The following is a 14,267-nucleotide window of genomic DNA, read 5'->3' as shown; positions in this document are numbered from 1 at the left end:
TAGTACTTATTTACCTTTCAGGCTTGTTGTAGGGTAACAACACCATACTTTGAGCTCTTGAAAGCACTATACAAATGCTAGGCATGTGATATACCTAGTTTTTACTGGCTGGCATCCAGTAGAATGTCAAGTTCCCATAATGCTGCGCTCAGGGGCTGGTGCACCTTTCAAAGGTAGTGTCAGGTTATACAAAAGGGGTGATTGTGCAAGCAGTGTTTTTGCAGATCTCCCCATTTGGGACAGTGGAGAGATCTGTGGAAGTGCTGCTTGCACAGGCACCTGTTTTATGCAACCCAATGCTGCCTTTGAAGGGCTTAGCAGCCCCGCAGGGCAGCATTACAGAGACAGAACGCTGTGCTGGGTGTCGGCCACTGTCATTTGTTGCTTTGCATAATGAATCACAATCTAGCCAAGCTCTTTTTGCCTGGAAATCATCCAAGAGTGGGGAAATCACTTTAAATGGCACAGGGTTTAAAATACATACATAATATTTATTCGGTCCTTGACCAGCAGTAAAGGGTTTAAAATAATTTCTATGCTGATCAGAGAGTTCATCATCTGTGTTTTAATATTAATGTCAAGTGGCATTGAGGGCATTAAGGCATTGATGGCTATAGGCCACCTACAGCCTCAGAGGCAAGATGCCTCTAAATGCCAGTTGTGGGGGAGCAATAGCAGGAGAGAGGGCGTCCCCTCAGCTTTTGCCTACAGGCTTCCCAGAGGCAGCGGGTGGGTCACTGTGTGAAACAGGATGCTGGACTAGATGGGCCCTGGGCCTGACCCAGCAGGGCTATTCTTATGTCACAGAAAGAAAATGGCCTTTTCTCAAGTCTACATAAGGGTATTTTGCAGCACAGAAATAGTCATAGGGACCAGGTAACAGGAGCAGCCCAAGAGATTGTCTTTCATTTCTAATGCAAGATTCATGCTAGATCTGTCTCTCCTTACCTCCCCAGAATATTGCTGCTGCACACATTTCATTCAGGCAAATGTCACAAAACTGAAGCTGAGTGCTGGGTGGAAAGACCTTCTGAACTGCCACCCAGACATATTTTTATAAACATCGGCTGCTTCACTGAAACTGCTGGGTACTGTGAGTGGGCACATTTTTCTCTTATTAAGGTGTACTTTCTGAAAAAGCCAGAAAGGGAAGTAAACAGTGCAGCTTAGTGGAGGTGGAGTGATGCATTTAGAAGCACTGGGCTTCGGGATAAGTCTAACACATTCAGCAGCCCTTCAGAGGAATGTGCAAGGTAGGACACAATCCTTTTAAGTATGGATACCTGAGCCCAAAGTTTGAGTAATGCAGGAATGCGGAATACTCCGATTTGGATTTCAGTGGCAGCTGCAGACAGGGCCCGTGTCTTTGTGCAGAAGCAACAGCCACCAGAGGAAAGCTCGGCCCAGGAAAGTGAAACCCAGAATGAATAAATCATGGAGGGGCTCTTAAAGCCTTGACAGTTTATCCAAGCTCTTCTGGTGGTGAAAGACAGCACAATGCTGAGTCCAGGGCGGGACTGCCATTGTTCAGAAGTGTTTATGTGCCACATGAGCCCCTTCCCTTGGCTCCATGGGTTCTCTTTAAAGGAAGCTGTGCCGGAACTGGCCGTCTGGCAAGGAGGTGGGCAATGGAGGGAAACCAACAGCTGCTGCAAGTCATCCATGATATGCGCTCGGAGATCATCAAGCTAGAGAGAGAGAACAGAGCTCTCCGTGGGGAACTTAAATTCAGCGGGCAGAAGGGAGCCAAGCGAGAGGAGGCAACAGGAGAAGACCCTAGAAGAGATGAAACCAGGAGCCTTTCTGACTCTGGGGAAGAGGCTGCTGGCAACCCAGTGGCTCTACGCAGAAATGTCTCTGCTGGCTCCACTCTAATGCTACAGGAGCAAAAAGGTACAAAGCAGCCATGGTGGCTGTGATGGTGACTCTGGGGTGAATATGTCCCTTTTGTTAGAGAAGCTCATGCTGGACTTCAGATTGAGCAACTAAAGGCCCACCAACGCTGTGAGTTCGCTTTGGCAGCTCAGCTTCTCGCAAAAGCCAAATCTCCCATCTATAAAATGGGAACAACAGTAATCTAATGCACATAGATTATTGTGAGGATGCATGAACTAAAGAGGGTATCGTGCTTTTCAGGATAGTTCAGGGGTTTTTTAGAATTAGGCAAGAATTACATACAGGTTGGAAAAAAATCCCTACCAGTTGATTACTTTTGCTTTGAAAACATTGGCTATAAATTTGGCTCAGTATTGAGAGATCTGAGGACAAGTAGGGACTTGTTGAGTACAATTCAGACCTCTCCTATATAAATGTGAAACTCTAATCTATAGGGCTTTTTTTACTGTTTCCCAGTTGCTTTTGAGACAAAATATTTCATTAATATAATAACAAATAATCCTACTAGAGAAAAAATGGGTTATCAGGAGAAAGGCTAGACCTGGTATTTCACATGATGTCAGAGAAGGGTGGTGTACAATAATAGGTAAGGCTCACCAGGCCAGCCCTAACCCCAGTTCTGGGATCAGTTATAACGTTATAGAGACAGAAAGCATGGTAACTTCATTAAGCCTTTTCTTAAGAATAAGAGAGCAAGGGCCTAGAGCAGTAGAACTTGCCTATGGAAAAAAGACTTGTCTGTATGTTGAAAAGTAGCATATGAATATAGGTAGTTGTAGTTGCACTTGTAAATAAATATGTTTCTAATCTAGGGCCTTAGCCCAGGTATATCTAAGCTACTCTGCTTATTGCGGTGGCAGCTGTGACAGCTAATGCCTCCCATGAATATCACTTCTCTGTTCTTGAATTCCAGGTTCCTCAGAAAAAGGTGCTCCCTTAGCAAGAACAAATGCTAATTCCCATACAGTTGAGGAGACTTCATAATCTTCTTGGCGTAGGAAAGCTTATTCTAACATAGCAGAAGAATGTTTAAGAATGCATTAAGCAGAAAAATAATTCCAAATATGGACCAAATTGCAGAAGTTGATCATTGGTTAGAAGCTACTACCTGAGATTTTCAAATAACTTCTACCTGGTATCCAAGAAATGTCTCTACCTATGAATATTTTAAGCCAGATTTTGTGATAGTAGCCAAGGATCTGTAGCACCTCTGAAGGTCTCAGTCCTTGTACTCTGTATAGGTAAAGTACAATAATAACTGAGTATAATTAAATGGTAATCCTAAGCATGCTTCTGTGCATGTCCCACTGAAATGAAGCAGATTGACTTTTAAATAAATATGTTTAGAATTGTGGTACTCTAAATATGTTTAGAACTGTGGTACTCAACAGTGGCTGCTGAGATTAGGGGTGCTTTATGATATACTCCTAAGCATGTTTACTCATAAGTAAGTCCCTTTGAGTGCAACAGGACTTGCTTTCTATAGATTGTAGCCATAATAATAAAGAAAAGTTCAAGATTAAACCTGGCTTGTAAGTAAACAACCATTCAGTCACCTCTGGCAGTAATCATTTCTTCTAGGTAGAAAAGTGTGGTTCTTTGTTTTCGTTTAGGCTACAAATGAACCATCATAGTTGAGTATCAAACTATGAACCATCATAGTTGAGTATCAAAATATAGATTAGAAAGCGTTTTTTGTGAGCTACCATGGTTGGATTGTCAGACTAAGAATTCAGATCCCCATATATCCATTCAAGTAACCATAGGACTGGGTCTCATGATCCGTGAGACCCGGTTTGGGGCGCTGAGCAGGGCGGGCTAAGCCCACTCTCCCTGCTCGCAAGCGGGGAGGGAGCCCTGGGCGGCTAGATTGGCCGCCCACATGTTTGTCAGCTCCGAGATGGAGCCGGTGGGGGCTGGGGAGCTCAGGGGCTGCGTGGCCCCCGGAAGCCCTGCGAGTGCGCAGGGCATACTGGGGAGACCCCCGGAGCCGGGAGGCAGATTTTCACCTCCCAGTTGGGGGTCTACTCATGAGTAGCCACGGTGCGGAGTCACACTGTGGCTACTCATAGCCCGGGTTTGCGGAGCACTCACTCTGCAAACCTCATAGCAAATAGCCCGGGTTTGCGGAGCACTCACTCTGCAAACCTGGGCTAAGGGGCAGGCTACAGGAGCAAGTCAGCCACTCAAGAACCACTGGGCTCGGCTGCGAGCCCGGTGGTTCTTACGACTGAAGAAAATCAGGCTAGCGGAGGCTAGCCCGATTTTCTTCAATCATGTGAATAGCCCCATAGCCTAGTCATTATTTTTCAGACTAACCCATCTCACTAGTGGTTGTGAAGGTAAATTGGCAATAGTGGGGAAGAACCACATCCTGAGCTCCTTGACAGGATAAAAATATAACAAATACAGTTTGGTAACTGGGCTAAATGTGTCCATATTATTGTTGCTATTAATAAGAATATGTATATACCACTTTTCAACAACAAAACCCTCAGAGGTATTTACACAGAAAAAAGATCAAGATAGCTCCTTATCCCCAAAGACTCAAAATCTAACAAGAAACCCAAGGGATATGCCAGCAACAGCCTCTGGGAAGGATGCTACGCTGGTCTGAATAGGTATCATTGCTTTTCCGCTGCAAAATATAAGAGAACAACCACTTTAAAAGGTGCCTCTGCCCAGTTAATAGGGGTTGTTGATATCTTGCCTCTTAGTACTGCCTATCACCTAGAAGAGGTTTCAAAAAGGCCCACCTGTTATTCCTGGTATGACACCACTATTATTGCTAATTTGCATATGATGGCTTTTTGGATTCTCTCCTCCATTCCCTCCCTGATTAAAGGACTTGCTAGTGGTGCAGTGGGGAAATAACTTGCCTAGGGAGCAAGAGATTGCTGGTTTGAATCCCTGCTTGTATGTTTCCCAGACTATGGGAAACACCTATATCGGGCAGCAGCGATATAGGAAGATGCTGAAAGGCATCATCTCATTCTGCGCAGGAGATGGCAATGGTAAACCCCTCCTGTATTCTACCCAAGGTGACCACAGGGCTCTGTGATCTCCAGGAGTCGACACCAACTCGACGGCTTAGTGTTTGTAAGTAACATCCACTCAGATTTCAGAAAAATCTCGTGCTTATTGATCTCACATGAGTGGATGCAGAAGAGATTGTGAAACCAAACCACCCCTTTTCTCTATAACCAGGATTGCAAACGTTGTTACCTTGAAGTGGCCCTGTTCATGGAGTAGTGAGGGGAGACCTTGTTTGTCATCCCACTGAGGTACAGTGGGTGTATGCAAGGTAGGGCCTTTTCAGTACTTATTCTGCCCAGAATAAGGAGTTATCTATCTCAGATGACCACCTCTGGGCAAGTTAAAAAGCGCTGTTTGGGTGGACATTTGATTGAAGTCATATTTGATTGAAATCATATTGTTGTGAGTTTGGGGTAAGTAGTAGGGTTGTGCGTTGAATTGGAGCAATAATCAGATGTGATTCGATATTATCCCTATTGGGGCATTTTTCACAGGAAACAGTTCTGATGAAAAATGTCTGCGCTATTAATAATTGATTCAATACAATGCCACATTCTATCAGCGTTTCATCTAATATTATCTAAGGCTGGGGGCTTTATCTTTCTTGCCGATCCAGCTGTTCCTGAAGAAATTGGCAGAAGTCAGCCACGGTGGCAATGTTTCAAATCACTGCCTTTCTCTCCACTGCCCCATCCTAGAATGCACCAGGGCAGAAAGCAACGTCATGATATTGCATCTTTTTCCTGGTGTGTGTGGGGTGTGTGTGTGTGTGCGGAATTGGCCATGTCCTGTAACTATAAGAGAGACAGCAGCAGGGGAGGGGGAAAGTGAGCACGATATAGTGACCAATTTATTTTAACATGTCCTTTTAAATATTTTTACTAATTTTACTACCTTAGTGGTTTCTATCTTATAGCTATATATGTACTTATACTGGTATTATAATGGAAATAGTATTACTTTAGTATTATTTTGCCTTCTTTACTTTTAGTATTTTCTAGCTCTTTTAGTAGATACGCACTTTAACTACTCATAAAATGCAATCAGTTTTAATATTAGATCTTTGATGACCCTCCTGTACTTTTTATTCATTTTATGTAGCAGGTTTTATAATCCTATTATCTGTTTTAGTTACCCGCCCTACTATTTTAATTAGGGGTTTTATCCGTTCTTTTAGTCTATATGTATTTTAATTATTCAGTTTGCGCTTCGTAGCATATCTTAAATATTTTGTATTTTTAGATCCCTCCCTTCTTAGTTTTAATTGTTAGACCAATCTCAGACTCAGTAATACATGTAACACTCTTTTATATAATCTATTTTATTGTATTACTGTTTTATAGCCTGTGCTGGTCTATGACCATAATAAAGATTGATTGATTGATTGAGCACGATATGGTGCTGGTGCAGGAGCATGGTAGCGATGATGAGGTGCCAATGGAAAACTGCACTATCCCCACTGTCAAACACACTGCCTCAAGCATATGGTGGAGGGGGTAGGGGTGGAGCCAGCAGTGGAGCACGGTAGTGTCAGACCCAGCTCCAGCACAGAATGCTGGGCCAGTGTTGAAGGTGGGGCAGCTCATTCAGCTCACTCAGGTGGTGAAAGGCAATGAGTCAAGACTGAATGGGAGGAAGTATAACAATATGAAATGGCTCTGGATTGCCTCCTTATTCCTTTGTTGATCTTGTTATGGATCAGGTAATGGCTACTTTGGCCATCTCCTTTTGTTAAGTAAAAGCAAAAGCAATCATTTGGAGGCCAACTTGATGCTTCTGAGTGGCTTTGTTAAAATTAAAACTGAGTGACTCTGAAAAGGGAAATGCCATGAAGAATCTTGTAATACCCACCTCTCTGACCTGAGGAGAGTGGCTTAAGTAACATCATCCTGAGCCTCTTCGGCCCTCTTAAGAGGTGTGTTAACATAAGAACAGCCCAAGGCTCATCTAGTCCAGCATCCTCTTTCCCACAGTGGCCCACCAGATGCCTAGTGAAATGGGAGGGGAGCAAGCAACTTATACAGCAGACTAACACAGACTGATTTTGAGGGAAGCCTAGAATGAAGCACCTAGGCCGGAGAGTCCCTGTGGCCCTCCAGATGTTTTTGCATAACAGCTCCCAACATCCCTTGGCTACTGGCCACTGTGACTGGGGATGATTGGGGTTGTAGGCTAAGAACAGCTGGAGGATCATATGTGGACACCTAGGCAGGAAAACGGAGACATCGTAGGATGAAAGAGTGAGATCTCTGGGTACTGACGTGAACTATTGCTGTGTGTTTGTTTGTTCATTAGATTTTTTAACCACCTTACAACAATAAAAACAGATAAACCCATTTATTCATTAAAAATAAATAAAATTAAAACCAGTTTAAAATAATGTCAGTAATCACTAAAGGCCAGGTGAGAAATATATGTTTTAGGGCTCTTTTAATGGTGCTGACGTTCTTAAGTCTCTAATTATCCATGTTTAAAAAGTTCTGCTCATCCAATTACATCCGGTGGTCAGCTTGTATATTTGTGTAGATTAACCAAATATTACAAAGCCACCCTAAGCCACCCACAATCTCTCTTTCAAAGGAAGCCCAAATCCAAGTTGCATTACACTCCTGGAACTTCTCACTACTCCTCTTCTCACTACTCACTAAATGAAATTGGAGGCCATATTTATTTGTTTGTTTGTTGTATTTTTAAACCACCCTATATAAAATCTCAGGGCAGTTTACAATTTGACCAAAAAGCAACTAAAACCTAAAAAATAAATTAAAATTACAGGTGGCCCTCATTATCCACAGTCCCAGCACCTACAGTTTTGCATATCGGCAGTTGTGCAATTTAGACCCAAGCTCATTATCCATAGTTTTAAAAATAGGCAAAATGTGCCTATCTGTGGTTGACTTCCAGTGTCATTTCCAAACACCATTTTGCAGCAAGAGCCGTAGTTGAAGAGAGAATCTATCTGTGTGGTTGCTAAGAGTCGACACCAACTTGATGGCACCTTAACAATCAATCGATCAATTTTAAAAATTCAAACTATTTTTGAATAAATTCTCAAAATCCGAACAATTTGTGGGTGCGTGGGGGGCTTTCTAGAAAGCTGGAGGCCTGGAGAGCAAGGTACTGTGCTTTATTCCATTTATTTTTTGCTTATTCCATTTATTCCATTATTCCATTTATTCCATTTATTCCATTATTCCATTTATTTTTTGCTTTTTGGAAGCTTTTTGGGGTTCAAGGAACCTACCCCACTCACCCGCCGTTCCCATAAACTCAAGGTCTTATTATCCACGGTTTTAGGCTAGAATCAAACCCCTGCAAATAACAAGGGCCACCTGTACCATAAATAACCTTTGTAACACCACAAACTAAAAAACAGGACTTTTCAGGAGTTGTTTAAAAACAGCCAGTAATGGGGAGATTCTGATGTCATTTGGGCGTGTTTTCCAGAGCCCCGGGGCAACCATAGAGAAGGCTCGGTTTTGGGTTACTACCAAATGAGCTGGTGGCCACCACAACCAGTCTTCCCCCAGTGATCTTAATAGGCATCTTAATAGGCAGTGGGGTTGATAGAGAAGAAAGCGCTCTCTTAAACACCCTGGGCTAGGGATATGAGAACAGGTTCAATGTCGAACAGGTTCAACATCAAACCACTTCAGTTCATTCGATGGTTCTATATTGAACCATCAGCCCGGTTTGGTTTGCTATCAGACAGAACCCCACTGACCATTTGGGAGGGGTTCGCAGTTTTTTTAAAAAGTTCTTTTTAAACTTTTTATTTACTGCCACCCAGTCTGGGGGCTTAGATTCAGCCATGCTGGGGAGGGTCTTCAGAAGTTCCCTCTCCCCCTCCGCCAGCCTCCATTTGTCCAAATCACCCTGTTTGGGCCGTCTTCAGCCCATTCCAGGCCTGCCTTCCATTGTGGCAGCCATTTTGGAGGCCGCTGCGCATGCCCAATGGGCCTCTGCATGGCAGGATCATGAACATTCAGGGCTTTATAGGTACTAACTAGCACTTTGTATTTGACCTGGAAACTAATTAGCAACCAGTATAGCCCCGGAGACCAGCCTGGCTGCCAAAATCTGCCGCAATAGCAGTTTCCAAACTATGTACAAAGGCAGTCCAACATAGAGTGCATTGCAGTAGTCGAGCCTGGATGGTACCAGCATATGCACCTCTATGTTAAGGTAGTTCATCTCAAGAAAATGCATAGCTGGCATATCAGTCAAAACTGATAAAAAGCACTCCAGGACACTGCCTCAACCTGAGATATCATGGAGAGGTTTGGATCCAGAAGTATTCTCAAACTACATACCTGATCTTTCAGGGGGAGTGTAACCCTATCCAGAAGAAACGAATCTAAACCACTTAGTTCCAGCTTCCCGCAAAGAGTACCTCTGTCTTGTTTGGATTCAAACTTCAGTTTGTTCTCCTTCATGCAGCCCATTACCAATTCCAGGCAAGCATTTAGAGAGTTTAAGCCATCTCCTGATGAAGTTGAAATGGAGAAATAGATTTGGGTGTCAGAATTTTGGTAACACCTGCACCAAATCTCCTGATGATCTTACATGACAATATAATATTGCTGCAGATTAATATGCTTATCTTAGTGTTTTATTGTTTTTATATTTTATTTGGCTGCTTTGTTTCAAATAATGGTGGTTAATTGGTTAAAAGTTCTCATTGGGAATGAATACACAGGATATCGATTATTTAAAAAACAAGCAACTTCTTGCAGAATTAGGGATTCCTTGGGAGCGCCAATCTCTTATGAATGAGTTTCATAGTGACAAGAGTCCATTGTGAATGTACTGAGTTCATTCTGTAAAGGTAAAGTGTGCTGTCGAGTCGAGGTCGACTCCTGGCAACCACAGAGCCCTGTAGTTGTCTTTGGTAGAATACAGGAGGAGTTTACCATTGCTATCTCCTGTGCAGTATGAGATGATGCCTTTCAGCATCTCCCTATATCGCTGCTGCTCGATATAGGTGTTTCTGGGAAACATACCAGCGGGGATTCGAACTGGCAACCTCTGGCTTGTTATTCAAGTCATTTCCCCGCTGCGCCATTAGATGCTAGTAGTTTATCATAAAATAAAGTCTTGTCTTTATCTGTTGACTCTACATAGTTGTATTCTTTGTACAGGTAACATTATGACTGTCAGACGTTATTCCATCTCTTCATCGGTGCCTTCACTTTCTGGCAACAAACATCATAAAACTGACAAGAGGAATCCATTCAAGGGAGCTCTTGAAGTTAAGGGAATAATGAAACAACCAGCATTTCCCACAGATATGCAACTATCCAACAAAGAAGAAAAAGGGTTTACGAAAATGCCAGGTGATTGCCTCTCCAACAATACATCGAATAAAAGGAGATCTTTCCAAGACCATGTTTACAAATGCAGGTAGGTCAGATTGCATGCTGCACTTAGCCCTCTTCAGATATTACGTTGTATATGTGTATAGGTGTCTGTGCACTTCTGCATGTTTTTGTGCAAAAGGGAACTGGGGTTTAGGACACCCCAAATGCAGGGTATCGATAGGAAGTATACTAATGTACATTCACTGAACACAACTGTACTTTTTTTGGTGTGTTATGGTTTTTACTGTTTTTTAAGGTTTTTAATGTGATTTTTATGAAACTTTATTGCATTTTAACTTTTGTAAACTGCTTTGGGATGCCTTATGAAAAGCAGTATAAAAATTGAGCAATAAATTAAAAAAACACATATCTGTGTGCATTCACTGTACACAGATTTTACATACATTGAACTTAATGTGTGATAGGCCTACGGTCAATAAAACTCCAATAATCCCTTTTTTAGATTTAAGAGTGCCCAAACCTGGTGACTTGTCATTTCTAGTCATTATACAATGTCAGAGGTTGGGTTTTTTCACAGAACTGGCACTGCTTTAGCATTCATGTCAATAGACTGGTAGACAGTTTCATGAAAATATGGTAATTTCTAAAACTGCATCCATCAGTTGAGCAAATTTAAAGCATATATGTGTAGTGCAGCATCACAGGCTGTAGCATACGTTTGCAATCAAGTAGGTATGCTCATGTGAAATGCTGTGTGACTCAGTTGGGATAACAGTTCCTGAGGTCCATGGCTGCTGGTATGGGCTGTACATGTGGCTTGTTTTCCTCCTCCACCACCCGCCCCACACTGCCCATACCAGCTACTACTGCCTAAGGTGGAACATCCAGGTTCAACCAACCAACTTTTGAGATAGAACCAGCTACCATAGGATGTATGAGCCTTCACTTATTATTTGCTCTCACACATCTGTTCAAAAGGGCTTTGGATATCTTAGCCTTAATTATGGAATTATTCTAGGTGAATAACATTTGGAGTTATTCCAGGTGAATAATAGCAATAGCAATAGCAATAGCACTTACATTTATATACCGCTCTATAGCTGGAAGCTCTCTAAGCGGTTTACAATGATTTAGCATATTGCCACCCAACATTCTGGGTACTCATTTTACCGACCTCGGAAGGATGGAAGGCTGAGTCAACCTTGAGCCCCTTGGTCAGGATCGAACTTGCAACCTTCTGGTTACAGGGCGGCAGTTTTACCACTGCGCCACCAGGGGCTCTTAACTGAAGATAACTGAAGGTTCTTGAACTGAAGGTTCAAGAGGCATTTTCCAGTTCCTGCCAGCCTGGCCAAGAACAAGAAGATAGCTTCTTCAGGATCTTGAATGTTGCATGTGAATGGAGTCTCAGCAATGAAACAACTGCAGGAGAGCTGCTCTCATGGTAGCAAGCATGAATTGTCCCCTTTGCTAAGTCAGGTCCACCCTGGTTTGCATTTGAATGGGAGACTACATGTGAGCACTGTAAGATATCCCCCCAGGGGATGGGGCCGCTCTGGGAAGAGCATCTGCATGCAGAAAGTTCCAGGTTCCCTCCCTGGCATCTCCAAGATAGGGTCAAGAGAGACTCCTGCCTGCAACCTTGGAGGAGCCGCTGCCAGTCTGGGTAGACCATACTGGATGGACCAATGGTCTGTCAATTAGGCATCTTCCCATGTTCTAACCACTGCCAGTATATACATGGGAGACAGTTGCTGTCTGTAGCTAGTGAAGAGTGAGGAAGCAATCGTCACATATGGAGATTCTTTGCTAGACTGTAGCCTTGACTGGCCACCATGATACACAGTTCTAATTTGCAGCACTGCAGCTGCAGACCTAAAAGTGTTTGGAGAATGTACTAATCCAGACTATAATATTCAAGGAAAGTATATAAACCTCTGTACTTGTGCATGGGATGGACTGCACCTCCCAGTGTCCTAGTCTGTCCTTCAGCACATGTTTTACAATGGCCGACATGACATGCAGTTCTAACTTGCCGCACCACTGCTGCACAACTGGGAGCAGTGGTGCCACTCTAGAGAACCAGTGCTAGCACTACCAGAATTACTGCACTTATTGCCATTTATGATAATGAATAATAGCCTGGTTTGTATACTTGCCTTAAACATTATAGTCTGGATTAGCACAATGTTGTTTCAAAAAATATACCATCCAAGAGCTTTTGATCCAGGAACTAAGGCAGTGGTTCCCAACTTGTGATCCATCAATTGTTGCTGAACGATGACTCCCATCATCCCCAGTCACAGGCTGGGGATTATGGGAGTCGTAGCTCAGCAACTTCTGGAGGACCACAGGTTGGGAAACCCTGAACTACGGTATACAATTCCAGTCCAGGATACATTTTCAGTTATCAGTATTTGTGATCTAGACGATTACAAAGTAGCTCATTTTGTCAAAGAAATATCCTTAAATCTTTTGCACATCTTTCCTTTCTAGGGGTAAAGTAAAGGCTGTCAGCTTCCTGTTACCAGTGGACATCTCGCCTTATTCTGAAAATCAAGGTTCTTTCACATGCCCACAAAATCAGAACACAAAACAGTTAAGCACCATCATTGAAAAGGACATGTGAGCTAGTGAATTTTTAAAGGGTCCATCAGTCGACTTCTGAGATAAGCAAGCCTTAAGCGATAGCCCTGTGTCGGATTACATTTCTGCAAAGTGTTTTGGCAGAATGCCCTCCGAGAATCACCTGGACAGCATCTGAGGTCACTGGCCAACTGTTCAGCAAGGAAATAAAACCCATGAAAGAGACTGTCAAAGGCCTAGGCAGTGAGTGTTGAAACACAGGAGTAACAAATACATCTCCATTGTATATTTTTCTAAGCTCTATGGTTTATTGCAAGGACTGCATTAAATGGCATTTAATAGAACAGGTTTCACTGTGGTCTTTTAAAGAGGGTTCAGTACAACCTCTCCTCTTTATTGCTAAAGTATCCAGAAATAAAGATGCTTGTAAGGAACATGAGATATTGTCTGACTATGAAGCTACAAAACAATACAGGAGACTGTCCCTCTATGCAAACATTATCATTTACATGTAAAGTCAACTTGTAGAAGGGAGAAAGGGAGCATAATTTCCCCTCATGGATGCATTGCTGGCCATAGGAATATAGGAAGCTGCCTTGTACCAAGTCAGAACATTGACCCATCTAGCTCAGTAGTGTCCACAATGACTGACAACAGCTTTCCAAGATTTCAGGCAGGAGTCTTTCCCAGCCCTACCTGGAGATACCAGGGAATGAACCTGGGTGGGACCTTTGGCATGCCCCATTCCCTAAGATAGGATTGCTCAGCTTCAGCCCTCCTGATGTTGGCATACAACTCTGATAATCCTTGGGTATTGGCCACTGTGGTTGGGGAATACGGAAGTTGTAGTCCAAAAACAGCTGGAGGGTCAAAGTTGAGCCACCCTGCCCTAAGGGGGATATATTACAGTGCTCATGTGCTATCACCCATCCAAAAGCAAACCAAGAGAGACCCTGCTTCGCAAAGAGGACAGTACATGCTCACTTCCACAAGACCAGCTCTCCTCCTCTAGGTAGCCCCATATTCAATTCAGAGCTTGTCTTAGAGGCAAACACTGAATGCAGGGAGATGTTCTCCCCATGATTTAGAATGCTGGCTCTGCTGACAAGCTTTGATGTGAAAGCACCAGGAATTATTCATGCTGCAGGGTAAATGTTGAGCAAAGCCGCTTTGAATTACACTCACAGCATTGAGGGAAGCAGCCCCTCCCCTCTTCTTTCGGGTTTGCTTTGATGCAAGTTCACATGGCATGCCTCCATGTTTTCCTTCTAGCCAATGTAGTGGGGGAGAGTTCTAAAGAGCTACATCAACATTTGCAAAGAGAGTATCCCTCTTATCATGCTAATGATTCTACATCAGTGCCTCTCCCTATTTGCTCCAGCGTTTTCAGAAAAAGTAGCTTAAAACCAGCATTTTAAAAATCCGGAA

At 43.1% G+C, this 14,267-nt stretch overlaps 1 protein-coding gene across 1 annotated transcript; it reads left to right on the top strand.

The window, feature by feature from the left end:
• The first annotated feature begins 1,627 nt into the window (after window positions 1–1,627).
• Window positions 1,628–13,177, top strand: CCDC195 (coiled-coil domain containing 195). Its single transcript, XM_053313188.1, has 3 exons — window positions 1,628–1,893; window positions 10,074–10,335; window positions 12,750–13,177. Exons 1-3 carry the CDS (start codon window positions 1,629–1,631, stop codon window positions 12,880–12,882), a joined length of 660 nt encoding a protein of 219 aa, XP_053169163.1. The 5' UTR covers window position 1,628; the 3' UTR covers window positions 12,883–13,177.
• The last annotated feature ends 1,090 nt before the right edge of the window (window positions 13,178–14,267 follow it).

This window comes from Hemicordylus capensis, chromosome 3 (assembly GCF_027244095.1).
Source record: "Hemicordylus capensis ecotype Gifberg chromosome 3, rHemCap1.1.pri, whole genome shotgun sequence".
NCBI classification, from domain to species: Eukaryota; Metazoa; Chordata; class Lepidosauria; order Squamata; family Cordylidae; genus Hemicordylus; species Hemicordylus capensis.
Note: the sequence above shows the minus strand (reverse complement) of the source record. Positions and strands in the feature narration are given on the sequence as shown.